Source organism: Clupea harengus, chromosome 15 (assembly GCF_900700415.2).
Source record: "Clupea harengus chromosome 15, Ch_v2.0.2, whole genome shotgun sequence".
Classification (NCBI taxonomy): domain Eukaryota; kingdom Metazoa; phylum Chordata; class Actinopteri; order Clupeiformes; family Clupeidae; genus Clupea; species Clupea harengus.
The window spans coordinates 21,624,825-21,650,568 of record NC_045166.1 but is presented as its reverse complement, the minus strand read 5'-3'; the positions used below and the strand labels follow the sequence as shown (position 1 = coordinate 21,650,568).

At 43.5% G+C, this 25,744-nt stretch overlaps 3 protein-coding genes and 1 long non-coding RNA gene across 4 annotated transcripts; all 4 read left to right on the top strand.

Annotated features, from left to right (window-relative positions):
- Positions 1-707: 707 nt before the first annotated feature.
- On the top strand, positions 708-4,303 carry LOC116223690 (ubiquitin carboxyl-terminal hydrolase 26-like). The gene is made up of 4 exons (XM_031581235.2): positions 708-735; positions 3,021-3,135; positions 3,401-3,529; positions 3,763-4,303. The coding sequence occupies exons 1-4, from the start codon at positions 708-710 to the stop codon at positions 3,947-3,949; spliced, it is 459 nt and encodes a 152-aa protein (XP_031437095.1). The 3' UTR covers positions 3,950-4,303.
- A 4,226-nt stretch (positions 4,304-8,529) lies between these two features.
- LOC122133547 lies at positions 8,530-8,994 on the top strand. The gene is made up of 3 exons (XR_006152858.1): positions 8,530-8,591; positions 8,722-8,756; positions 8,930-8,994. It is a non-coding gene; the product is annotated as an uncharacterized LOC122133547 (long non-coding RNA).
- Positions 8,995-9,224: 230 nt separating this feature from the next.
- Positions 9,225-14,600, top strand: LOC116223689 (ubiquitin carboxyl-terminal hydrolase 37-like). The gene is made up of 15 exons (XM_042709883.1): positions 9,225-9,284; positions 9,550-9,614; positions 9,965-10,222; positions 10,452-10,583; positions 10,893-11,016; positions 11,103-11,242; positions 11,340-11,439; positions 11,575-11,654; positions 11,950-12,045; positions 12,708-12,823; positions 13,139-13,188; positions 13,438-13,504; positions 13,662-13,798; positions 13,959-14,055; positions 14,388-14,600. The coding sequence occupies exons 1-14, from the start codon at positions 9,225-9,227 to the stop codon at positions 13,959-13,961; spliced, it is 1,428 nt and encodes a 475-aa protein (XP_042565817.1). The 3' UTR covers positions 13,962-14,055; positions 14,388-14,600.
- A 4,538-nt stretch (positions 14,601-19,138) lies between these two features.
- Positions 19,139-24,628, top strand: LOC116223727 (ubiquitin carboxyl-terminal hydrolase 37-like). The gene is made up of 12 exons (XM_042709925.1): positions 19,139-19,158; positions 19,432-19,555; positions 19,642-19,781; positions 19,879-19,978; positions 20,128-20,207; positions 20,503-20,598; positions 21,291-21,406; positions 21,722-21,771; positions 22,021-22,087; positions 22,245-22,381; positions 22,542-22,638; positions 24,437-24,628. Exons 2-11 carry the CDS (start codon positions 19,496-19,498, stop codon positions 22,542-22,544), a joined length of 849 nt encoding a protein of 282 aa, XP_042565859.1. The 5' UTR covers positions 19,139-19,158; positions 19,432-19,495; the 3' UTR covers positions 22,545-22,638; positions 24,437-24,628.
- Positions 24,629-25,744: the final 1,116 nt, after the last annotated feature.

Sequence of the window (25,744 nt, the reverse complement as noted above, 5' to 3'; positions counted from 1 at the left end):
ATTTCTGAATCTTCAGTGCGGACATGGGCTGCGTTCATTTTCCATGTCTGGTGTAGCCATTCTCATTGTTTACAACGGATTAGAACTCTGCTAGTGTCCACCGTGCCTCCAGTCTCCAGATTCTTGAAGCTGAGACAAGACCCCTCCTAGAGGATGCATCTGCTGAAACCCTGGTCTGTTTCTATGGACTGTACTGGGCAAGGACCAGTGGCGGTGCGTCAATACAGGCCGCTGGGGCGCCGCCCCTCTTAAAATTTTGAGATGAATACAAAAAAAAAAAAAATCATTATACACCAAATAATTAAAATAAGAAATGTACCGTGTTAACGCGTTAAATGTGTGTGGGAGACCGTAAGCCCCTGTCAACAACCACTTAAATGTGACCAAATATAATATATTGCCATTCGTTATCACTGAGAAAAGCCCCTCCTCCCTGGTGGGGCGCCGGCCAAATGGAAGTCAATGGGAGCTCTCATACTTTTCACAGTCATTTGAGCAAGGACAGCTTCTCCTTGGCGGATGAAAGTTCGATCCTGGGGCGCAAAGTCATTGCGCCCTAACCAATGACATTGTTTCCTATCGTTTCTTATTTCAACGCGATTGGACTATTCGGCGAATCAGAGACCAGAAATTATGATGTGCTGTCATTCCCATCACATAAGCATATAGGAGAGCACCATAGCTAGCAGAAACGTTGGTTTGTGAATATGGCGACATCGGTGACTGAAAACTCTGGTATCCTTATGCGAAACACCGTTTAATCGACGATTAGATGTTGACAAGAGGAGAGTGAAAGACTTGCGACCCGAACGGATATAAACATTCAGCAGCAGACCACTGATAGCACCCGGAGCTTCTCGTCAAACCTGTAGGCTATGCTAAGCAGAGTTGGTTAGCTGGTTGTTCAGTTAGTAATGCGTTTTTTTTGGTTCCCCTGTCTTGTTGTTCCAAAGTCCTGGGTCTGAAACACTCTAAATAATTTCCTAGATGCTAACTGTGCATTTGACACCTTCCAATCTGGTAATACATCTAGTATTTGCATAATTTTGCACTGAGCTGTCCTTTGGTTTAAAACCACTTTTTCCATGTGGAGAGTATTTCTGTTTGAACTTGAATCTAACTGCATCCATGCTATTCTGTCTTAATGCAGGTTGTTGCTTTTTAATTTCCTCACTTTGACGGATTTTTGTGATAGCTTTCACGAGAGTCAACTCAGAATCTAGCTGTAACTTCTCTGAAAGTCTATGGTCTCTGATACCTACAACAAGGCGGTCTCTGATCATCTCATCTCGTAGAATTCCATACTGACAATGCTCAGCCAGTTTATGCACAGCAGTAATAAACGCTTCAACCGTCTCACCAGGCTCCTGGCAACGTTTGTTGAATTTAGCTCTTTCGTAGATCACGTTATGCTTGCATATGAAATGTTTATCAAAAGCTTGCCTTACTGTGTCGTATTTTTTCTTGTCCTCTTCCAACAGTGCTAACGTGTTCAGAACATCATCCGCCATGTGTCCCATGGTGTAAACTAGCAAGTTAACTTGATACTCTTCAGTCTTTGCATTGAGTCCTGCCGCTATGCGGAATCTTTTAAAACGTCGGATCCAATTAGGCCAACTACTAAAGTCTCCAAAGTCAAAAGCTTCTGGCGGACTTATTGAAAAAAGATAATCCATTCTGGTTTCCCTTTGAACGCTCCTCTCAAATGTACTATCAACGTAACTCCACGTTAGCGTTAGCTCTGCTAGTTCACTAGGTGAATTCAAAAGTTTTTTTTCACGTAGTCAAACTGCACGGAGTATTCCAGTCACTTGCGTTGAATAGTTGCAATCATCTCAGAGGCGAGGACAACGACTTCTGACACCATGTCTTGTACTTTATAGTACTTCTATTAATATTTAATAATGAATGGACCAGAGATCAAGGCATGAGGTTGACCATTTAGTAGGTATAACTTACTGACCAGGTATAACAAGTCTGACCACTCGCGCATGCGCACTCATTACATAGCAATACATGCTCACTACAAAGCAAGTTTAGCTAACGGAAGCTTACGTAAGCTAACCAGCTAGTTTACGCTTGCAAATCAGTTAGCTGACACTAGCACCTTCATACACACGCACACACACACACAGCCGTGCAGGCTGTTCTTCAAAGGGACGTAGGGGGTACGCGTTGGAAAAAATGTGATTTGCATTTTCAAAGTGAAACAGGCAGCCCACTACATTTTCAAACTGACCTATAAATAGACATGACATCTTAAATAGTCTGAATAGCCCAGTCGCAATGCCACAAATGCACTCATGTATACATTGTAGTGTGTATAATTACACTGCCAAAAATAGCTACAGGTAGGTTAGGCAAAACATAGGCACAACGGTTAGCTCCCTCGTCAGAATTCCACTCGCTGATGCCCTGTGTAGAGAAGCGGGAGCTCATTCCGGTTGCTGCACGAAAATGGATAAATGGTTAAAAAGAGTTAATCCCCGGTCCAGAGAGACACCAACCGCTACTACTAGTAGAAGGCCTACAATCGAGGACGCACCTGCCGGCGACAGCAAAGCAGGTTCCTCTTCCAAGTCTACCTCGGATCAGGCAGGATGTTAGCAGCAGTACAGTTGTCGCTAGCCAAGCTAATAGCTTTTTTGTGTGCAAATCAACTCGGTGTGACAGACATTGTCAAACGCTAAGTAGCTGGAGATTGGATGTAGGCTATAGGTTGACTATGGATTATGAGTGGCACGAGTTTTCTCAACGGTTTTTGGCTAATTTGACCATGCTCGTCCGTATCTCAGTTTATGACGGTCGTAGACACTTGAATTTGGTCTCAAAATGACCGGAATACACATGTTTATATATGCGCTATGTAGGTTTCTAAGCTCTAAAACCTTTACCTTTCGAGATATACAGCTGCAGCCCCAGACCAGACAACCCCCAGGCTGTATCCAGTCCCACATCTTCTTTCTTTTAGCCTCAACTTGAGTTCTGGGTTTACTCACCTCCAATCTGTGTTTGTACAGATATATGGTCCAACTCTGGGGCCGTAAACAGAGGGCCAGGACATCCCCTGTGGCCCTCCTCATTGCCCCGGAGGCCCCAGAGAGAAAGCCAGGCCCCGCAGCTGAAGTGCAGAGGGTAAGTCGCCCAGATCACCACTCACTCTCTCTAAACTCCCCAGAGGAGTCTCAATGTGTGTGTGTTTACCACTCTCTCTCTAAGCTTAACAGAAGAGTGATGTGTGTGTTCACATGTCTCGTTGACACGTGTGTTTGATTTATATACTGATTTAAGTCCAGCAGAGGTTAAATGTCATGTTAGCAGTGTGTATGTGCATGCATGATGCTTGCTTGAGTAGCTCTTGGCTGTCTGTGTTTGACTTTCTGGTTTATTTTCCTCTCAGGCTGCCTAACCTCGGACAGACCTGCTACAACTCCACCCTGCAGTGTCTGTTGGCTCTGCAGCCCCTCTGCATCCAGCTGCTCCTGCAGGAGGAGACATGGAGGCAGGAGCCCTCAGCACTGCTCCTCAGGTAAGTACACACACACACACACACTCACTGACACGCTCACATACACACGCTCACATACACACACACACACACACACACTCACAAACTAACATATAATCACATACAAACACACACACATTCACTCGCATACAAACACACACCCATGCACACAAATGCACATTTGCACACATACATAAATGATCCCATGAACACAAACATAAACACTCCCCTCACCCCCCTCCCTTTCTCCATAGCTCCTTTGTGGGTCTCTGGTGCCTGAGGGCATCCACGGACAGGGAGCTGAAGGCGGCAGTGCTGATGGAGCTGAAGGACTGCATCGCCCTGCGCAACCGTGAATTCGAGGGGAACTCACAGAACGTGAGAACACACACATATCTAGGAACTAGGAACTTAAGCAATTCTCATGTAGGCTGCTTCTGAAGAAATTGTAAGCCGTATCATTGCAAGGCTCAACGTATGTAAACTTGAATATGCATTTCCTGAAGGAAATACCAGTGCATACGATGCAAAAGTTAAGAGTTAAAAATGAATACTAGAATATGCATTTCCTGAAGGAAATACCACTGTATGCAAAGGAAAAGTAGAAGTGGTTGCTAGGATGGTGCTATGGTAATTCAAGTAGTTGTTAAGGTGTTGCTAGGTTGATACAGGGCATTTCATGCACTGTAAATATGTATGTGCATTTCTGTTCATGTCGACATGTTTTATGTCTGTATGCATCTGTGTGTTTGTCATACATGTGCTTGTGTGTGTGCAGGACGCCCATGAGTTCCTCTCAGAGTGTCTTCTGGGCCTCAAGGTCATTGGGCACACCCTCCAGATGGGGGATGTGTCCTATCAGTGCCCAGTGGACACTCTGCTCTCCTTCCAGCTCCAGCACATAAGATCTTGCAGGAGGTCAGTCAGGCTGATATAAGGACAGATCTACAGACATTATTCCTGTGTGTGAAGCATTTATCTGTAGCCCTGATGTATTTCACACTTTACAATAAGGCTCCCTTTTGCCAGTTATAAATGGTAGTACAATTAGTAAGATTAATGAGTAGTAAACAGTAACTTGATCTTGCCAAATAGTGAGCCCGCATCGATGTATGAAAACTGTGTTAACTTGTTTATAATTGTTTATTAATGATTCATAAAGTGTTTACAACCTAATTAATAACCTAATTATAAACCATTTATAAATCCTTTATAAGGGTAGTTGTTTTGTTACGGTATGTCTAGTTGGGAGTTGCGGGAAAAGATGTTTTGTTACAATGTCAGTTTGACAAGCTTTAACTGTCAATTCGCGTGACCCGTTAAGACTATAAATAAAGACAAACCAAACTAAACTCACAACACCGTTAATCAGCAAATTCAAGCCTTTTATTTTCATGTTCGTGTTATCTACATTCTACAGCTAACCTGCATACATCTCAAGCTTAACAAAGCATCGTTGGTATGTTTTCGCCTTCTTTGTGGATTTTGTCAGAAACAATATATGTTTATTTATCGAAACTGTATGTAATGAGTATATGTTTATGTTTATGTTAGAATTGATTTGCCTATGTCTTTTGTACATTTCAGTTTTACACTTTCTACTATCAATAAACCTGTGGACTTCAACTATCTTCAGAGTCGTGATTCTTAGGAAGAGTTTAGCTGGCTGTCAGCGTAAAGCATACCGAAGACGGCACAGTAGTCTTATTGTAAAGTGGTACCAGTACATTTTATTTGTTACCTTCCACCTCTGCTGACCAACTATGCTTAGATACTTACTTGGCCGTATTAAAGAAACATAGGAGAAGCATGAAACATGATTTGCTGAATGATGTCTGGTTTATCTTTTAGTAAAATTTAAACAATACAGATATCAAACAATTATACGACAATGACTAGAGAGAAAGAAGAAAAGGAATAAGTTAGCCGAAGTATACCCCCAAAGAGAACTTGACCAAAAGTATCATCTGAACACATTTTATTTAAATGTTGCCACTACATGTATTGTTTTATTGATTATGTCCCTGCATTTACAGTCTGAGTTCATTCTAACCATTTTAAACCATCTTTACGGTATGTCTACATTTTGAAAATGTGCTTTATGTATAATTATACTTTTCTTGAGAAATGTCATACATGATGTATTGTGATTATGTAGTTATATTCCAAATACCTTAATAAATAACATCACATGTTAAGATAATCTGTAATGACATGCCATTAACAAAGAGGTGTTTGACTTTATTCAAACAAATGGTGTGATGTATGGATGGGTAAACCTGGCAAGTAGGCCTAAGTAGCAGTTCATGGCACTGAGTTGGATATTATGGGTGGCGACACATCTGCCTTAGTCGCTTTCCTGCCATATAGCAGCCGGACTTTAAGGTAAGTAAACAGTGTCATGTGTGGAAGCATAGCCATTGCGGCAGTGTCAGTTGAAACCTAATGTCATTATCCTATGACATATTAACTATCATTACAGTGGTTATGCATAGGCATTGTGTAAGGTTAATTAACAGGTGTTTGAATATAGGACGCTAATAGCTCTATTAGACAAAGGCTATGGAAGAACATTTTTATCAATCCCCAGATAACATGTCTGTAAAAGCTCAAAAACACGGTATCAATTACTAAAAACCAAATTGGGATGACTAAACTAGATGTGAACGCACCACGATTGTTTTGGTGAAATTATTACTTCCTGGATTTCTTTGTAGGTTGTTAACATATGTGTATATCGAAATGCGTTTTGAATTGATTGAGATGATGTAGGCCTACTGATTTAACCTTGTGTTGTAACTTAATGATACGGTTATATATTGATAAACGTAGGCTATCTAACTAATACGGTGATCGACTAGTTTGCGATGTACAAATTAGTTCCATTAGAGCAGGGGTCTTCAACCTTTTTCAGCCCAAGGACCCCTTGGCTGAAAGAGACACTGAGCAGGGACCCCCACCCCCGCCGCCCCAAATTTGGGCCTGATATTCATATATTTTATTTGGAACTAAGTGTCTGTCACTCACACACACACACACACACACTCCCCTACATATGTTTGAACATAATTGCAAATCATCTGTGACACACAACTCGTTTCAATTTATTCTGATTATTATTGAACTGTTTTCTCCCTTACAGTTAGCCATCACTCTGTATTCAATTAGGGAGGGACAAAGAATTGAGTAGCTTGAGAAGCTTAAGTATGGATGAAATATCTCATACCTAGTGAGAGATCTGACGTTTGAGAATTCATCACTCATGTCTTTGGCAACAAAATTCTCCCTATGAAGCATGCAGTGCGTCATACATGGCTCTTGCACCGCCTGTGCACATCGCGACACATTTTGGCCAGGGTATTTCATGTTCACGTAAAATAATTGTCGATCACTTTGAAAATCTCTTAACTTGTTTTACGTCCAGGCAGCTGCTTAGAGAATAGAAATTCCTCCTGCATCTCATTTTGGTCGACAAATCACAAAAAAGCTAAAAGCTGAGCGTCGTTTGACACATCGGTGGATTCAACTAATTGTAGTGCAAAATAATCTGCCTTTGGGAGTTTTGCGACTAGTAGTGCCCTCACATCAGCTGCCAATTCATCAATAGCATTGGGATGCTTTTCAGTTTTTTTACGTACTCATCCTTCCCAAACATTGTTTTGCACATATAGCTGCTGGCAATATTAAACTTTCCGCAATTATGTATGGCTGTTTGGTCTGAGCGACACGTAATGCAACTTGATAAGAGGCTTTTAAAGCTAGCTCGCACACTTTGGCTGATTGTCTCATCAAGGTCTGCTGGCCCTCGAAAGATTTTAAACAGGAAATATGTATAAAAAAAATATTTCAAGTGAGCATGGGTTGTCTTTAAGTGTCGTTGCAGCTTTGATGGTTTCATAGTTTCGTTTGATAGCACGGAAGAGCAAACCACGCACACTGGTAATTCGTCACCATCGGTCTCTTTGTAGGTGAAGGCAAACTTCAGATAATTCTCTGAATATTTACGTGTCTGCTCCCGTTTTGGCTGTTCATGGAAGGGGTGTTGGCATCCTCTGAAGGTAGGTAATCTGAACCGCCATCAGTGGTGTCTGACGTGGAGCTTTTGTTCGGAGAAATTACAAAACGATTGAGGCAGGTAACTTGTTTTGGCACCAGATAGCTAAATGTAGCTAAAAGTGCATAGGCCTATGTTGCCATGGTGATCAAATAATCGCGTGAAGACTCATGGGTAGCCTATGTATTATTTTTAACGAATAGAAAGCCATTTTACGTTCTGTTTATGTTTATGTAGCCTATTGGACGTTTTACATTTTTGGAAGAGGGAAAAAATGCTTCAGATGAAATAATTTGGCGGACCCCCTGGGGGTCGCGGGCCCCCGGTTGAAGACCTCTGCATTAGAGTAGCTACTTAACATCTGACATTTTTGTTTTTATATCTTCATCCAGTCAAAACCTGAGGGAATTGTTTTTGCTACTATTTCAAGCAAAAGAAAGACGTGTAATTTCACTTGATCTGTCGGATTATATTAAATCATATCTGGTTGATACACGCCTTCAGTGACCAGTCTTTATGGGCGAAAACCCTAGTTAAAGTAAATCTCTATAGTGACTCATGTGATCATGTTGGTGGAAATATATTTTGTAGTAGGGCCAAGGTTATGTGACCGCTACAGTGTACTAAAAAATACGCTGACATTATATATATACTGTTAAGTTATTTTAATAACATTGAGAAAGTCATGGATTGTTTTGCATGTACAAGTCTAAGGGAGGCAAAGACTTTCTGCCTTCAGTTCCATGTGAAACGACACGGAAGCAGTCTATTGGTCTACATTGTAATTATGGGGAACGATATCCTTGGAGAATATTAATTCAGTTCAGAATGCCCACGGTAGGTCTTTGACTGGAGTTTGTCTATGTGTTGTCATTACGTCACAAAGACTGATTGCCGTGTCATAAATTTGCCATAGCGCGAGTATAAAATGGTCTGGAATTTGACATCGATTCATAATTGGATTTGTGATTGAGGTGACCACTACAGTATATAAAGATGCTTTGCTGTCCTTGTATTCCTCTGAGGAAGGTAAAAGAAAACAACAGTAATAATAGGCTAATGAAGCAATAATAATAATAATGATGACCTTTGTATCAAATCATTGGTTTTTAATTCTATTAAGTAAATTAATGCTAATATGTCCATCCTTTTTAACCAGAGGAAGAAAGTCCAGGCAGAGCAATGCTTGGAGAGGTAAACTGTTGTGTGTGTGTATGTGTGTTTATGTATTGGTGAAGTGGATGTTAATGGTACTATGTAAAACAAAACCAATAATACTATGAATATGAATAATATTATGAATAACATTGAATTGAGGTTAACCAAAAGTCTTGTTAGTCCTCTCATCTCTCTAATCTCTCACACAGGAGGCCTTGTCACTGGCTGAGGAGATTGTTTAGAAAAGACAAGACTGGGGATGCTGGTATACCTGGGATGTAAGAGTACACCAGTGCGAGTGAATCTGATTCTGTGGGATTCTAAGTGTGTGTGTGTATGCATGTTGCTGTGTGTGTGTGAGTGTGTGTGTGTGTGTGTGTGTGTGTGTGTGTGTGTGTGTGTGTGTGTGTGTGTGTGTGTGTGTGTGTGTGTGTGTGTGTGTGTGTGTGTGTGTGTGTGTGTGTGTGTGTGTGTGTGTGTGTGTGTGTGCTGACTAAAGTTCTCATGTCTCTCTTTATTCTGGACAGCCTGGAGCCTAGCCCTGTGTCAGGGGGGGTCCCTCAGGTAACCATGGCAACATAGATGGACTTCCCTTCTATTACACCTGCATCTGCAGGAGCAATCTTCACTTTAGTTACAGTCATCTAATTAGCATCTAATTAGCAGTTTATAATCAAAGTTTGGCTCAACTATTTTGTGTGACACATACGATTGTTAGACATATACTGTTAGACAATTAAACTTACATGAACTTATATTTGTTTGTGGAATGTAGACACTTTAAGGTTAAAAGCCAAACTCAGCCAGGAGTGTTTTTCCATGTCACCAGATCTCCAGCACAGTAAAGGAGGTCCCCAGCCCGGACACCCCAAAAGGCTGTGACCCCCTGGACCAGTGAGTGCTGATTCAGGACACAACACACATATGTGCCCTCACTAACTTCCCTAATGCTGCCTCACCACTCCATACTGCTGTTCCTCATGTTGTCATAGCTACTGTGTCACATCACAGACAGAAACATCATATAGATTCACTATAAGATCCAGCTGCAGTCTTTGTTCCCATATCACACCTCTATGAGCTTATATACACTCGTAAATGTCATATAGAAACACAGTAAGATCCAGCTGCAGCCCCACAGACCAGACTAACCCCAGGCTGCATCCAGTCCCACATCACATTCTTTTAGCCTCAACTTGAGTACTGGGTTTACTAACACTCACCTCCAAACTGTGTTTGTACAGGTCAACGGTCCAACTCGTGGAGGAGAGCCGGTCCCCATCAAGGGGCCGTAAAAAGAGGGCCAGGTCAGCCCCTGTGGCCCTCCTCATTGCCCCGGAGGCCCCAGAGAGTAGGGCCAGGACACCCCCTGTGACCCTGCTCATTGCCCCGGAGGCCCCAGAGAGTAGGGCCAGGACACCCCCTGTGACCCTGCTCATTGCCCCGGAGGCCCCAGAGAGAAAGCCGCATGTTCTCCCGGCCCAGCAGTTGAAGTGCAGGGGGTAAGTCACCCAGATCACCATTCTCATTTTAAACCACCTAGAGGAGTGATGTGTGTGTTCACATTCAGTATGACTGTCCAGCATATATATATATTGAACATATATTGAAGTCAAGCAGAGGTTACATTTGATGTGTATTCACTTAGGCAGTGTTTATGTGCATGAATGATGCTTGCTTGAGTAGCTCTTGGAAGTTTGTGTTTGACTTTCTGGTTTATTTTCCTCTCAGGCTGCCTAACCTCGGACAGACCTGCTATATCAACTCCACCCTGCAGTGTCTGTTCGCTCTGCAGCCCCTCTGCATCCAGCTGCTCCTGCAGGAGGAGACATGGAGGCAGGAGCCCTCAGCACTGCTCCTCAGGTAAGTACAAACACACAAACTCACTGACACGCTCACATACACATACACACACACACACTCACATACACACACACATACACTCACTGACACGCTCACATACACACGCTCACACACACACTCACAAACTAACATATAATCACATTCAAACACACACTCACAAACTAACATATAATCACATTCAAACACACACACATTCACTCACATACAAACACACACCCATGCACACAAATGCACATTTGCACACAGACATAAATTATCCCATGAACACAAACATAAACACTCCCCTCAACCCCCTCTCTCTCTCCATAGCTCCTTTGTGGGTCTCTGGTGCCTGAGGGCATCCACGGACAGGGAGCTGAAGGCGGCAGTGCTGATGGAGCTGAAGGACTGCATCGCCCTGCGCAACCAAGAATTCAAGGGGAACTCACAGAACGTGAGAACACACACATGTTCATGTTGACATGTTTGATGTCCGTATGCATCTGTGTGTTTGTCATATATGTGCTTGTGTGTGTGCAGGACGCCCATGAGTTCCTCTCGGAGTGTCTTCTGGGCCTCAAGGACATTGGGCACACCCTCCAGATGGGGGATGTGTCCTATCAGTGCCCAGTGGACACTCTGCTCTCCTTCCAGCTCCAGCACATAAGATCTTGCAGGAGGTCAGTCAGGCTGATATAATGGCAGATCTACAGACATTATTCCTGTGTGTGAAGCATTGATCTGTAGCCCTCATGTGTGTTTTTGTTTGTTGAGCAGCTGTGGAGTTGAGAGCAGGAGGGAGGAGATCTCCACCTACCTCTCCCTCCAAATGGTTGCGCAGGGCACAGTCCAAAACAGCCTGGAGCTCTACTTCAACGTACGTTACTAACAGTCAATCTCAATCTCTATACACACAATGTAGTCAGAGCACACACACACACACACACACACACTCTCTCTCACACACACACACACACACAAATTGGTTTGTCACATGTGTTTGTGCCCACAGGAATCAGAAGTTGAGTACAGGTGCGAGCGGTGTGGGGGTCAGGTGTCGAGCCTGAGGTGTAGTTTCTACACACTACCTCAGTAAGTTTGCCTGCCTCCACTGACCTCCACTTAAGCACCAACACACGAGACATATGAGAGACACATGAGACACACCAGTGACACATGAGAAACACTCGAGAAACACACAAGACACATGTGAAACACATGAGACACATGTACAAACACCATTGCCACCAATGTAACGGAGTTACTCCTGTACTCCTCCTGTTTACCAGAGTAACCTACAGCAGCCAATCATTCATTCCACTGGCATTGGTCCTGATGGAGAGATATCTCTTATGGACCAGATTATAATTATACTCTTTCTCTCTAGGGTTCTCATTTTACACCTGAAGAGGTTTTGCCCCTTCACCCTCACCAAAAGCATGGCACCGCTTCAGCTGGAGACAGAGCTCCAGATCAAACAAAGGTGGTGATACACTTAAACACACACACATACAAACAAGCATGCGCGCACATGCACACACATTCACAAACAATCAAGCACAAACACACACCCACCCATACATGCATGTAGCCGAGAAATGGAACAGACTCAAGACTACCTATCTATACCCTGTCTATTTTAAATGATTCTATTCATTTGGAGATTTGTTATGAAAATACCTGTTCACATGTAACAGTCTTAGCCTTGAAGGTCCACCAGGCGGCGACAAAATACTGAAGATCTGATGAAAAATAGGCTTCGGGAGTTGTATGGGCCTTACATGTAACAGTGAAATATTTTGTAACTGTGCTTCTCTCTCTCTCTCTCTCTCTCTCTCTCTCTCTCACACACACACACACACACACACACACTCACGCACACAATGATAATGTGTGTTTCCAGGACTGAGGACTTGGCAGGAAGGATTTGGGAGTCCTCTCAGGCTAATAACCGTTCACATGGAACAGTCTTAGCCTTTGTGGTCCACCAGGGGGCTTGTGTAAAATAGACTTAGGGAGTGATTTGAATTTATCACAGTAGAATATATTTTCTAACTGTGTTTCTCTCTCTCTCTCTCTCTCTCTCTCTCTCTCCCTCTCTCTCACACACACACACACACACACACACTAATAATGTGTTTTCAGGACTGAGGACATTGCAGGAAGGTGTGGCGAGTCCCCTCAGGTTCCGGCCCCCAGTGCAGGATCAGGCTGCTGCCCTGCAGCCCCCTCTGTTCTAGAGGGGGCGTCTTCCTCTAAAGGCAAGTCTCCTCTCTGCTCACAGTGGACGCTGTGTCACACACGCCGAACCAATGAACTTGCGTGTGTCCCTGTGCCTCAACTCGCAGAACCATTGCTAACAACAACACCAAGGTTATGGGTCTGATTCCTACAGAACACACATGCTGATTAGGGGTGTAAGAAATCACAATATTATGTTTTATGATAGTGTATAGATTCTCAAAAACACTAGCATCTTTGCATGTAAACTATTAATTTAAAATCGATAGTCAGAGGTGACTGAGTTGATGCTGTAGAAGAAGCTCATCTTTCCCTCCTTCCTTCCTTTTACCCAGCATCCTCCATCACTCAGGAGCTAGAGGCAGGGACAGAGAGAGAGAAGGTGGTGAGACACACAGGGAGACACTTAGGCTGAGATCTTAGTTTGGCTCAAGTGGAAGTCATTTATGTGAAAAAGGTTACATGAGTTATTGAGGGTAGTGAAATGAGTAATGTGTTCATGTGTGTTGTACTATGAGTGTTCCACTATGGTGGTGCTGAACGGTTGTAATGTAAGTATGGTATCGTATAGTGATAGTGTGTAAACAACATGAGCCCCATGATGTATAAATGACACTTGTGTTTCTCCTGTCAGGAGGGAGGCAGCTCCACCTACTCCTTAATGAGCGTGCTGAGCCACATTGGGACCAATACGGACTGCGGTAAGACACACACACACACACACACAGGCAAATAAGACCCATATTTTTGTATGAGTGTGGACATCACAGAAACACAGACTCTATAAGGAGCACACACAGGTAAATATGAGTGTGTGAGTGTGTTGGTTTCTGATCTGTGGTTCACTGACACCTCCAGGTCATTACACAAGTGACTGTGCCGAGGAAGGGGGACTCTGGCTCTCTCTAAATGATGAGGAAGTCTCCCCCACCACTCAGGAGGCTGTACTCAGAGATAGAGCCAGCACTGCCTACATGCTTTTTTACACCAGAAAGGTACACACACACAAACAAATGCAAAGAGACAGACAGCACAGCATACACCCTCTTCTACATCAGAAATGTGAAAAATTCAAACACACACATGCAAACACAAACACACACTGATGCCATCATCCGGACTCACCTTCTGCTCTCCATGTTTCTGTCCCCTCAGTGAAGTGCCCCTTTCTGGTCATCAAGGCTCAGCACCAGACGCAGGCAGGACTCTCCTGCTCAGCAGGAGACACTCAACCAGAGACGTCACATGTGAAGTAAGTTGATATAATTACCTGTCTAAATGTTTCTACACATAATTGCAGAGGTATCGATTGCTTTTCTGAGGGGAGGAAAAAACAGTCAGCCACCCAGTTGTTAGGTTACGACCCAGTTTGTCGTAAAAATCCATGATGGTCAGATACAGAGCCCCAGTGTCCTGTCCAAACTCCACACCACAGACACAGACAGCATGCTGACAGACCCATAGCAGTGCTCAAGATTAGCCATCATCCTGTCAAGTCCGTCTTACCTTGAAACAAGGACTATAACCTTACTGTGTGTATGTCAGTGCTCTAATGGTGCATCTCCCCTTCCTCTCAAACACTAGATAAGGGTTCTGTGAGAGGCTGTTGGACCTGCCCCCCCACACCCACATCAAGCTGGCCTCCTTGGTGGGGTCTCCCCAGGACCGGAGCGCTAAAACAGCTCAGTACCATCAAGTCCTGCTGCTGAACCCCCCCCCGTCCCCCCCAAACAAACGCATACTTGCCCGAATAAACCAAAAACCCAGTGTTTCACACACTCCAGTCTGCTGTGGATATGTTCACCACACACACACACACACACACACACACACACACACACACACACACACACACACACACACACACACACACACACACACACACACACACACACACACACACACACACACATTTCAGCCTACTGTGGATATGTACACACACACACACACTTCAGCCTACTGTGGATATGTTCACACATACACCCATCCACACACTCCACTGGTGACACCATCTTCACCACCAGATTCTCAGACCACATTTACACATAGCCGGGTATTTACAGAAACGAATATTTCTGCCCCTCCGTTTTCAAAAATAACGTCGTACACACAACATCGTTTTCAAAAAAGTTTCTGTTTACATGAGCCCGCATAAATACGCCCTTCTATGGAGGGATGCAGTAACTCCGAAAGAGACAGTAGTGATGAGCGCAACATTCGGAAGTTCTCATGCCATTCGTCCGGGAGGACGACTTCTTTCTCGAAGTTTTCCCACCAGACAGCAGTTCGCCCTGGTCGGATCTTCGCCTCTGCTCCTCCATATAGAAAAGCAGTTGTGTTTGTAAATACAAACAGGCGTTTGCATTAACGTATAAATGAGCACTACCTTAACAGCATCCATGATCAGTAAGCAAACTAACTGTAAACAATAGGACACATGATGTGATGCATTTTTAGTCGCATACTGTGACGTTTGAGAACCTAAAACTCCGTTTGACCTAGTTCACACGCAAACACTAAAACGGAGTTTTCAGAAATCTCCACTTTGGCCGGAGTTTTTAGAAATGATCGTTTTCCGTGATAAAACCTCCGTTTTCGTGTAAATGAAAGGCCAAAACGCATGAGAATATATGCGTTTTCCCATCGTGTAAACGGGGTATCAGACACATATGTTCATACCACTTGTGATACATCTAGACCCCCCCCCCCCCCCACACACACACACACACACACTCCAGCCTACTGTGGATACATTAACATCATTAGTGTCGGAATTGGAGTAGCACCTTCCGATTGTTGAACGATTCCTCTACCTCCTGAACCACTATCGCTCCACTGTATGAACAGTAAAATGCATATACTGTAGAATTACCTTAAAACCCAGTTATCCTACTGCCATACAGGCTAATCCAGTATACTGTTAAAATAAATTACAGTAGATGCACTGTAAAATACTGGCGTCTCTGCTGCCAGTATTTTACAGTCTCTCTTCTCTTCTGATAGCTCTCATTTCGACATAGTCTCATGCTAATAACATGTAAAGCCCCACCCCGCAAATTCAAGCGATTGGTTCCTTAGGTGTGTGATGTATGAAACCCAGGCTGTCTGATTCCGTGTTTTTGAGACTGTCATTGGTACACGGCAGTTCCAATAGGGCCTATGTTGAGTATCATATAAAAAAAAAACATTGTATGGACAAACTTGATTTTCACTGGAGGGGGTAGGCCGGCCGCTGGCTTGTAGACCTCTCCTGATCAACACTGCAACACTGACCACATGTCACAGCCGGGCGTAGACCGTTATTATAGGGTTGCATAAAATCAGTGTAACCTGCCACAGGGGGGATTTGGTACGACAGATTCATTACTCAGCTAAAGTTGAACCTGCAGCAAGTCGGATCTGTATGACCATGTTTCGAACAGGCAAGGACTGTAAGTGAAATGAGCGCTGTCTTTAAAATAATTAGGGCACTGATTTCTTGTTCATACCGCTCGAACTCTTTCGTTTATCCAGGCTTGATAATTTTCTTTCATTACATTCATATTAAACACAACATTTCATATTTAATTTCATGATGTGTTTCCACTCAGAAAAGTGACACAATTTTTACGATACTTTTCCTGCACTATCAAAGGCGGAAGTTAAAGCTTCTTTTTGCGAAAAGGGGAACTGAACAACTTTTTATACTGGTGTAGGTTACTAGCCTGGATACCATCCGAACTTAGCCCCGCCCACAACATTTGAGGTCTGGAAGTTCGGTCTGGCATCGCTCCGTTGGGGAGAAATGATGGCGGACCGTCAGGGCGGGCTTTATACGATGATGGACAGATGATCAACCGTAACGTAATCAATCACGTCACCAACACACGGGTTGAATTCGTTTTCAACAAACATGGCTGTTATAAACGTCAGAGATGTAGTTATGACACTGCATACTTATGAATAATTATGTTATTTTCTTAAAAATATCCAAAAAGCATCCCGAATTATAACCACGTTAAAAACGTTTGTAAGAAACCAACCCGTTTAAAAATCCGTTGAAAATTGAGCAAGTTATGGTTATTTAAAAAGTACATACCAATACCAACACAATGTTATGGGTGAGCGAACTGACCGGGGCAAGATGGCCGCCATGTGCGGACGTTCGACTCCGTTGAACGAGACATCTAGCCTTTATATGTATCTATGGCTAAAAGTGCATAGGCCTATGTTGCCATGGTGATCAAATTATCGCGTGAAGACTCATGGGTAGCCTATGTATTATTTTTAACGAATAGAAAGCCATTTTACGTTCTGTTTATGTTTATGTAGCCTATTGGACGTTTTACATTTTTGGAAGAGGGAAAAAATGCTTCAGATGAAATAATTTGGCGGACCCCCTGCAGTACCTCCGCAGACCCCCTGGGGGTCGCGGACCCCCGGTTGAAGACCTCTGCATTAGAGTAGCTACTTAACATCTGACATTTTTGTTTTTATATCTTCATCCAGTCAAAACCTGAGGGAATTGTTGTCGCTACTATTTCAAGCAAAACAAAGACGTGTTATTTCACTTGATCTGTCGGATTATATTAAATCATATCTGGTTGATACACGCCTTCAGTGACCAGTCTTTATGGGCGAAAACCCTAGTTAAAGTAAATCTCTATAGTGACTCATGTGATCATGTTGGTGGAAATATATTTTGTAGTAGGGCCAAGGTTATGTGACCGCTACAGTGTACTAAAAAATACGCTGACATTATATATATACTGTTAAGTTATTTTAATAACATTGAGAAAGTCATGGATTGTTTTGCATGTACAAGTCTAAGGGAGGCAAAGACTTTCTGCCTTCAGTTCCATGTGAAACGACACGGAAGCAGTCTATTGGTCTACATTGTAATTATGGGGAACGATATCCTTGGAGAATATTAATTCGGTTCAGAATGCCCACGGTAGGTCTTTGACTGGAGTTTGACTATGTGTTGTCATTACGTCACAAAGACTGATTGCCGTGTCATACATTTGCCATAGCGCGAGTATAAAATGGTCTGGAATTTGACATCGATTCATAATTGGATTTGTGATTGAGGTGACCACTACAGTATATAAAGATGCTTTGCTGTCCTTGTATTCCTCTGAGGAAGGTAAAAGAAAACAACAGTAATAATAGGCTAATGAAGCAATAATAATAATAATGATGACCTTTGTATCAAATCATTGGTTTTTAATTCTATTAAGTAAATTAATGCTGATATGTCCATCCTTTTTAACCAGAGGAAGAAAGTCCAGGCAGAGCAATGCTTGGAGAGGTAAACTGTTGTGTGTGTGTATGTGTGTTTATGTATTGGTGAAGTGGATGTTAATGGTACTATGTAAAACAAAACCAATAATACTATGAATATGAATAATATTATGAATAACATTGAATTGAGGTTAACCAAAAGTCTTGTTAGTCCTCTCATCTCTCTAATCTCTCACACAGGAGGCCTTGTCACTGGCTGAGGAGATTGTTTAGAAAAAACAAGACTGGGGATGCTGGTATACCTGCGATGTAAGAGTACACCAGTGCGAGTGAATCTGATTCTGTGGGATTCTAAGTGTGTGTGTGTATGCATGTTGCTGTGTGTGTGTGTGTGTGTGTGTGTGTGTGTGTGTGTGTGTGTGTGTGTGTGTGTGTGTGTGTGTGTGTGTGTGTGTGTGTGTGTGTGTGTGTGTGCTGACTAAAGTTCTCATGTCTCTCTTTATTCTGGACAGCCTGGAGCCAAGCCCTGTGTCAGGGGGGGTCCCTCAGGTAACCATGGCAACATAGATGGACTTCCCTTCTATTACACCTGCATCTGCAGGAGCAATCTTCACTTTAGTTACAGTCATCTAATTAGCATCTAATTAGCAGTTTATAATCAAAGTTTGGCTCAACTATTTTGTGTGACACATACGATTGTTAGACATATACTGTTAGACAATTAAACTTACATGAACTTATATTTGTTTGTGGAATGTAGACACTTTAAGGTTAAAAGCCAAACTCAGCCAGGAGTGTTTTTCCATGTCACCAGATCTCCAGCACAGTAAAGGAGGTCCCCAGCCCGGACACCCCAAAAGGCTGTGACCCCCTGGACCAGTGAGTGCTGATTCAGGACACGACACACATATGTGCCCTCACTAACTTCCCTAATGCTGCCTCACCACTCCATACTGCTGTTCCTCATGTTGTCATAGCTACTGTGTCACATCACAGACAGAAACATCATATAGATTCACTATAAGATCCAGCTGCAGTCTTTGTTCCCATATCACACCTCTATGAGCTTATATACACTCGTAAATGTCATATAGAAACACAGTACTCAGGAGCCCTCAGCACTGCTCCTCAGGTAAGTACAAACACACAAACTCACTGACACGCTCACATACACATACACACACACACACTCACATACACACACACATACACTCACTGACACGCTCACATACACACGCTCACACACACACTCACAAACTAACATATAATCACATTCAAACACACACACATTCACTCACATACAAACACACACCCATGCACACAAATGCACATTTGCACACAGACATAAATTATCCCATGAACACAAACATAAACACTCCCCTCAACCCCCTCTCTCTCTCCATAGCTCCTTTGTGGGTCTCTGGTGCCTGAGGGCATCCACGGACAGGGAGCTGAAGGCGGCAGTGCTGATGGAGCTGAAGGACTGCATCGCCCTGCGCAACCAAGAATTCAAGGGGAACTCACAGAACGTGAGAACACACACATGTTCATGTTGACATGTTTGATGTCCGTATGCATCTGTGTGTTTGTCATATATGTGCTTGTGTGTGTGCAGGACGCCCATGAGTTCCTCTCGGAGTGTCTTCTGGGCCTCAAGGACATTGGGCACACCCTCCAGATGGGGGATGTGTCCTATCAGTGCCCAGTGGACACTCTGCTCTCCTTCCAGCTCCAGCACATAAGATCTTGCAGAAGGTCAGTCAGGCTGATATAATGGCAGATCTACAGACATCATTCCTGTGTGTGAAGCATTGATCTGTAGCCCTCATGTGTGTTTTTGTTTGTTGAGCAGCTGTGGAGTTGAGAGCAGGAGGGAGGAGATCTCCACCTACCTCTCCCTCCAAATGGTTGCGCAGGGCACAGTCCAAAACAGCCTGGAGCTTTACTTCAACGTACGTTACTAACAGTCAATCTCAATCTCTATACACACAATGTAGTCAGAGCACACACACACACACACACACACACACACACACACTCTCACACACACACACACACACACACACACAAATTGGTTTGTCACATGTGTTTGTGCCCACAGGAATCAGAAGTTGAGTACAGGTGCGAGCAGTGTGGGGGTCAGGTGTCGAGCCTGAGGTGTAGTTTCTACACACTACCTCAGTAAGTTTGCCTGCCTCCACTGACCTCCACTTAAGCACCAACACACGAGACATATGAGAGACACATGAGACACACCAGTGACACATGAGAAACACTCGAGAAACACACAAGACACATGTGAAACACATGAGACACATGTACAAACACCATTGCCACCAATGTAACGGAGTTACTCCTGTACTCCTCCTGTTTACCAGAGTAACCTACAGCAGCCAATCATTCATTCCACTGGCATTGGTCCTGATGGAGAGATATCTCCTATGGACCAGATTATAATTATTCTCTTTCTCTCTAGGGTTCTCATTTTACACCTGAAGAGGTTTTGCCCCTTCACCCTCACCAAAAGCATGGCACCGCTTCAGCTGGAGACAGAGCTCCAGATCAAACAAAGGTGGTGATACACTTAAACACACACACATACAAACAAGCATGCGCACACATGCACACACATTCACAAACAATCAAGCACAAACACACACCCACCCATACATGCATGTAGCCGAGAAATGGAACAGACTCAAGACTACCTATCTATACCCTGTCTATTTTAAATGATTCTATTCATTTGGAGATTTGTTATGAAAATACCTGTTCACATGTAACAGTCTTAGACTTGAAGGTCCACCAGGCGGCGAAAAAATACTGAAGATCTGATGAAAAATAGGCTTCGGGAGTTGTATGGGCCTTACATGTAACAGTGAAATATTTTGTAACTGTGCTTCTCTCTCTCTCTCTCTCTCTCTCTCTCTCTCTCACACACACACACACACACACACACTCACGCACACAATGATAATGTGTGTTTCCAGTACTGAGGACTTGGCAGGAAAGATTTGGGAGTCCTCTCAGGCTAATAACCGTTCACATGGAACAGCCTTAGCCTTTGTGGTCCACCAGGGGGCTTGTGTAAAATAGACTTAGGGAGTGATTTGAATTTATCACAGTAGAATATATTTTCTAACTGTGTTTCTCTCTCTCTCTCTCTCTCTCTCTCTCTCTCTCTCTCTCTCTCTCTCCCTCTCTCTCACACACACACACACACACACATACACACACACACACACACTAATAATGTGTTTTCAGGACTGAGGACATTGCAGGAAGGTGTGGCGAGTCCCCTCAGGTTCCGGCCCCCAGTGCAGGATCAGGCTGCTGCCCTGCAGCCCCCTCTGTTCTAGAGGGGGCGTCTTCCTCTGAAGGCAAGTCTCCTCTCTGCTCACAGTGGACGCTGTGTCACACACGTCGAACCAATGAACTTGCGTGTGTCCCTGTGCCTCAACTCGCAGAACCATTGCTAACAACAACACCAAGGTTATGGGTCTGATTCCTACAGAACACACATGCTGATTAGGGGTGTAAGAAATCACAATATTATGTTTTATGATAGTGTATAGATTCTCAAAAACACTAGCATCTTTGCATGTAAACTATTAATTTAAAATCGATAGTCAGAGGTGACTGAGTTGATGCTGTAGAAGAAGCTCATCTTTCCCTCCTTCCTTCCTTTTACCCAGCATCCTCCATCACTCAGGAGCTAGAGGCAGGGACAGAGAGAGAGAAGGTGGTGAGACACACAGGGAGACACTTAGGCTGAGATCTTAGTTTGGCTCAAGTGGAAGTCATTTATGTGAAAAAGGTTACATGAGTTATTGAGGGTAGTGAAATGAGTAATGTGTTCATGTGTGTATTACTATGAGTGTTCCACTATGGTGGTACTGAACGGTTGTAATGTAAGTATGGTATCGTATAGTGATAGTGTGTAAACAACATGAGCCCCATGATGTATAAATGACACTTGTGTTTCTCCTGTCAGGAGGGAGGCAGCTCCACCTACTCCTTAATGAGCGTGCTGAGCCACATTGGGACCAATACGGACTGCGGTAAGACACACACACACACACACACAGGCAAATAAGACCCATATTTTTGTATGAGTGTGGACATCACAGAAACACAGACTCTATAAGGAGCACACACAGGTAAATATGAGTGTGTGAGTGTGTTGGTTTCTGATCTGTGGTTCACTGACACCTCCAGGTCATTACACAAGTGACTGTGCCGAGGAAGGGGGACTCTGGCTCTCTCTAAATGATGAGGAAGTCTCCCCCACCACTCAGGAGGCTGTACTCAGAGAGAGAGCCAGCACTGCCTACATGCTTTTTTACACCAGAAAGGTACACACACACAAACAAATGCAAAGAGACAGACAGCACAGCATACACCCTCTTCTACATCAGACATGTGAAAAATTCAAACAGACACATGCAAACACAAACACACACTGATGCCATCATCCGGACTCACCTTCTGCTCTCCATGTTTCTGTCCCCTCAGTGAAGTGCCCCTTCCTGGTCATCAAGGCTCAGCACCAGACGCAGGCAGGACTCTCTTGCTCAGCAGGAGACACTCAACCAGAGACGTCACATGTGAAGTAAGTTGATATAATTACCTGTCTAAATGTTTCTACACATAACTGCAGAGGTATCGATTGCTTTTCTGAGGGGAGGAAAAAACAGCCACCAGTGGCGGTTCTAGACAATTTTTACTAGGGGGGCCAAGGAGGGGCCAGGGTTTAACCAGAGGAGCACATCAAAATTATAAGATTTTTGTAACCAATAGTAGCTAGGTAGTCATATATAATAATATATAGTAATAATATAATAATTATAATAATAATATTATAATAGTATTGTTTTCTGTTTATAGTTTCTTCAAATTTAGACTTTTTAAATTCTAGTGGTTGGTTAGCTGGCGAACACGGTCATGACAACGAACATATCTTCATACAAAATTGCCCCACCACAAATTTCGGGCTAAAATCGCCACTGCTATTCATACTAAAATCTAAGCATGTGCTTTTTTATGTGTTGTCTCCTTTAGGATTTGTTTTTGGCGGTGATACAATCGTGAATAATTACTGTGTCTTATCAAACCTAAACTGTCCTGAGCAAGCTAGCGACCTGTAGCTGATAGCTGATAGCACATCTAAATAAGACAGAAGGACAGCGATATTGGGAAAAGGCATTGATTATTGGCTGCGATCCATATTTATTAACTTCAACTTTATTTTGTCCCTTAAAGTCTGCAAAGTGTCTGCCACCAACTTTCTTTTCCCGACATTTACATGTATCTTGTACATAATCCATCCCCATACACCGGAGATTTCAAGAGTACAAATGCCTATCAATATGCAGTTGCAGGATGGGTGAACGACACCAAGATATGGGATCTGGAGACAAAAAATATGTATGTGATCACACAGGTCATGTAAGTAATTCAAACAGCGATTATCAACCGTGTTATTTTAGTGGTGGTTAAGAGTGCCAATATGGGCTAACGAGTTATAGCTAAAGCCTTTAGTAAGGGGCAAAACAGCTTGCTAGCTATTAGCACTCTAGCTTGCTCAGGAGAGTTTAGCTTTAATAAGACACAGTAATTATTCACGATTGTATCAACGTGTTGCATTTCACTTAACAGGTCAGTCATTCCCTAAATCTTTTGGAATAGAACAAAATTGTATATCTGGGTTTCTTTGGCGACAGTTGTCGCATCCAACAGCACATATCCCGGGCATATGAACTTTCTGTGGGTTGTGACCGACGCACAGCTAGACTACTGTGTCCGTGTTGGACACAAATATGGCAGCGCTTAGACACAGTAACGTCACATGGTATCCATGAACATAGATATATATAAAGAGACAGCTAGCCTTTATATATATCTATGTCCATGAATAGTAGTTGCTGAGCTCTCATTCACCGACGAGCTCCACACCTGGCAGACTACAGTGTTTGGGTGCGCCGCATTCATTTACCCTTGTAGAACGTTGCGTCGCATAAGTTCCGCTTTTGGCGCTCGGGTGTAAAATCATAATAAAGAATTATTTTTTTTAGTTGGTCAGCACGGGGTGGCCACAGGGGTGGCCAGGGACATGTCTACGGGGGCACGGGCCACCCCAGGCCTCCGTGTAGAACCGCCACTGACAGCCACCCAGTTGTTAGGTTACGACCCAGTTTGTCGTAAAAATCCATGATGGTCAGATACAGAGGCCCAGTGTCCTGTCCAAACTCCACACCACAGACACAGACAGCATGCAGACAGACCCATAGCAGTGCTCAAGATTAGCCATCATCCTGTCAAGTCCGTCTTACCTTGAAACAAGGACTATAACCTTACTGTGTGTATGTCAGTGCTCTAATGGTGCATCTCCCCTTCCTCTCAAACACTAGATAAGGGTTCTGTGAGAGGCTGTTGGACCTGCCCCCCCACACCCACATCAAGCTGGCCTCCTTGGTGGGGTCTCCCCAGGACCGGAGCGCTAAAACAGCTCAGTACCATCAAGTCCTGCTGCTGAACCCCCCCGTCCCCCCCAAACAAACGCATACTTGCCCGAATAAACCAAAAACCCAGTGTTTCACACACTCCAGTCTGCTGTGGATATGTTCACCACACACACACACACACACACACACACACACACACACACACACACACACACACACACACACACATTTCAGCCTACTGTGGATATGTACACACACACACACACTTCAGCCTACTGTGGATATGTTCACACATACACCCATCCACACACTCCACTGGTGACACCATCTTCACCACCAGATTCTCAGACACATATGTTCATACCACTTGTGATACATCTAGACCCCCCCCCCCACACACACACACACACACACTCCAGCCTACTGTGGATACATTAACATCATTAGTGTCGGAATTGGAGTAGCACCTTCCGATTGTTGAACGATTCCTCTACCTCCTGAACCACTATCGCTCCACTGTATGAACAGTAAAATGCATATACTGTAGAATTACCTTAAAACCCAGTTATCCTACTGCCATACAGGCTAATCCAGTATACTGTTAAAATAAATTACAGTAGATGCACTGTAAAATACTGGCGTCTCTGCTGCCAGTATTTTACAGTCTCTCTTCTCTTCTGATAGCTCTCATTTCGACATAGTCTCATGCTAATAACATGTAAAGCCCCACCCCGCAAATTCAAGCGATTGGTTCCTTAGGTGTGTGATGTATGAAACCCAGGCTGTCTGATTCCGTGTTTTTGAGACTGTCATTGGTACACGGCAGTTCCAATAGGGCCTATGTTGAGTATCATATAAAAAAAAAACATTGTATGGACAAACTTGATTTTCACTGGAGGGGGTAGGCCGGCCGCTGGCTTGTAGACCTCTCCTGATCAACACTGCAACACTGACCACATGTCACAGCCGGGCGTAGACCGTTATTATAGGGTTGCATAAAATCAGTGTAACCTGCCACAGGGGGGATTTGGTACGACAGATTCATTACTCAGCTAAAGTTGAACCTGCAGCAAGTCGGATCTGTATGACCATGTTTCGAACAGGCAAGGACTGTAAGTGAAATGAGCGCTGTCTTAAAATAATTAGGGCACTGATTTCTTGTTCATACCGCTCGAACTCTTTCGTTTATCCAGGCTTGATAATTTTCTTTCATTACATTCATATTTAACACAACATTTCATATTTAATTTCATG

Bases quoted from the DNA above. Each gene is read 5' to 3' on its own strand.
- LOC116223689 (XM_042709883.1), top strand. From the start codon at position 9,225: ATGTCTCTCTTTATTCTGGACAGCCTGGAGCCTAGCCCTGTGTCAGGG. The intron at 11,017-11,102 runs GTGAGAACACAC...GTGTGTGTGCAG, and splicing joins TCAAGGGGAACTCACAGAAC to GACGCCCATGAGTTCCTCTC. The intron at 11,440-11,574 runs GTACGTTACTAA...TTGTGCCCACAG, and splicing joins GCCTGGAGCTCTACTTCAAC to GAATCAGAAGTTGAGTACAG.
- LOC116223727 (XM_042709925.1), top strand. From the start codon at position 19,496: ATGGAGCTGAAGGACTGCATCGCCCTGCGCAACCAAGAATTCAAGGGG. The intron at 21,772-22,020 runs GTGAGACACACA...TTCTCCTGTCAG, and splicing joins GGACAGAGAGAGAGAAGGTG to GAGGGAGGCAGCTCCACCTA. The intron at 22,088-22,244 runs GTAAGACACACA...TGACACCTCCAG, and splicing joins TGGGACCAATACGGACTGCG to GTCATTACACAAGTGACTGT.
- LOC116223690 (XM_031581235.2), top strand. From the start codon at position 708: ATGGCGACATCGGTGACTGAAAACTCTG. The intron at 3,136-3,400 runs GTAAGTCGCCCA...TTTTCCTCTCAG, and splicing joins CCGCAGCTGAAGTGCAGAGG to GCTGCCTAACCTCGGACAGA. The intron at 3,530-3,762 runs GTAAGTACACAC...CTTTCTCCATAG, and splicing joins CCCTCAGCACTGCTCCTCAG to CTCCTTTGTGGGTCTCTGGT.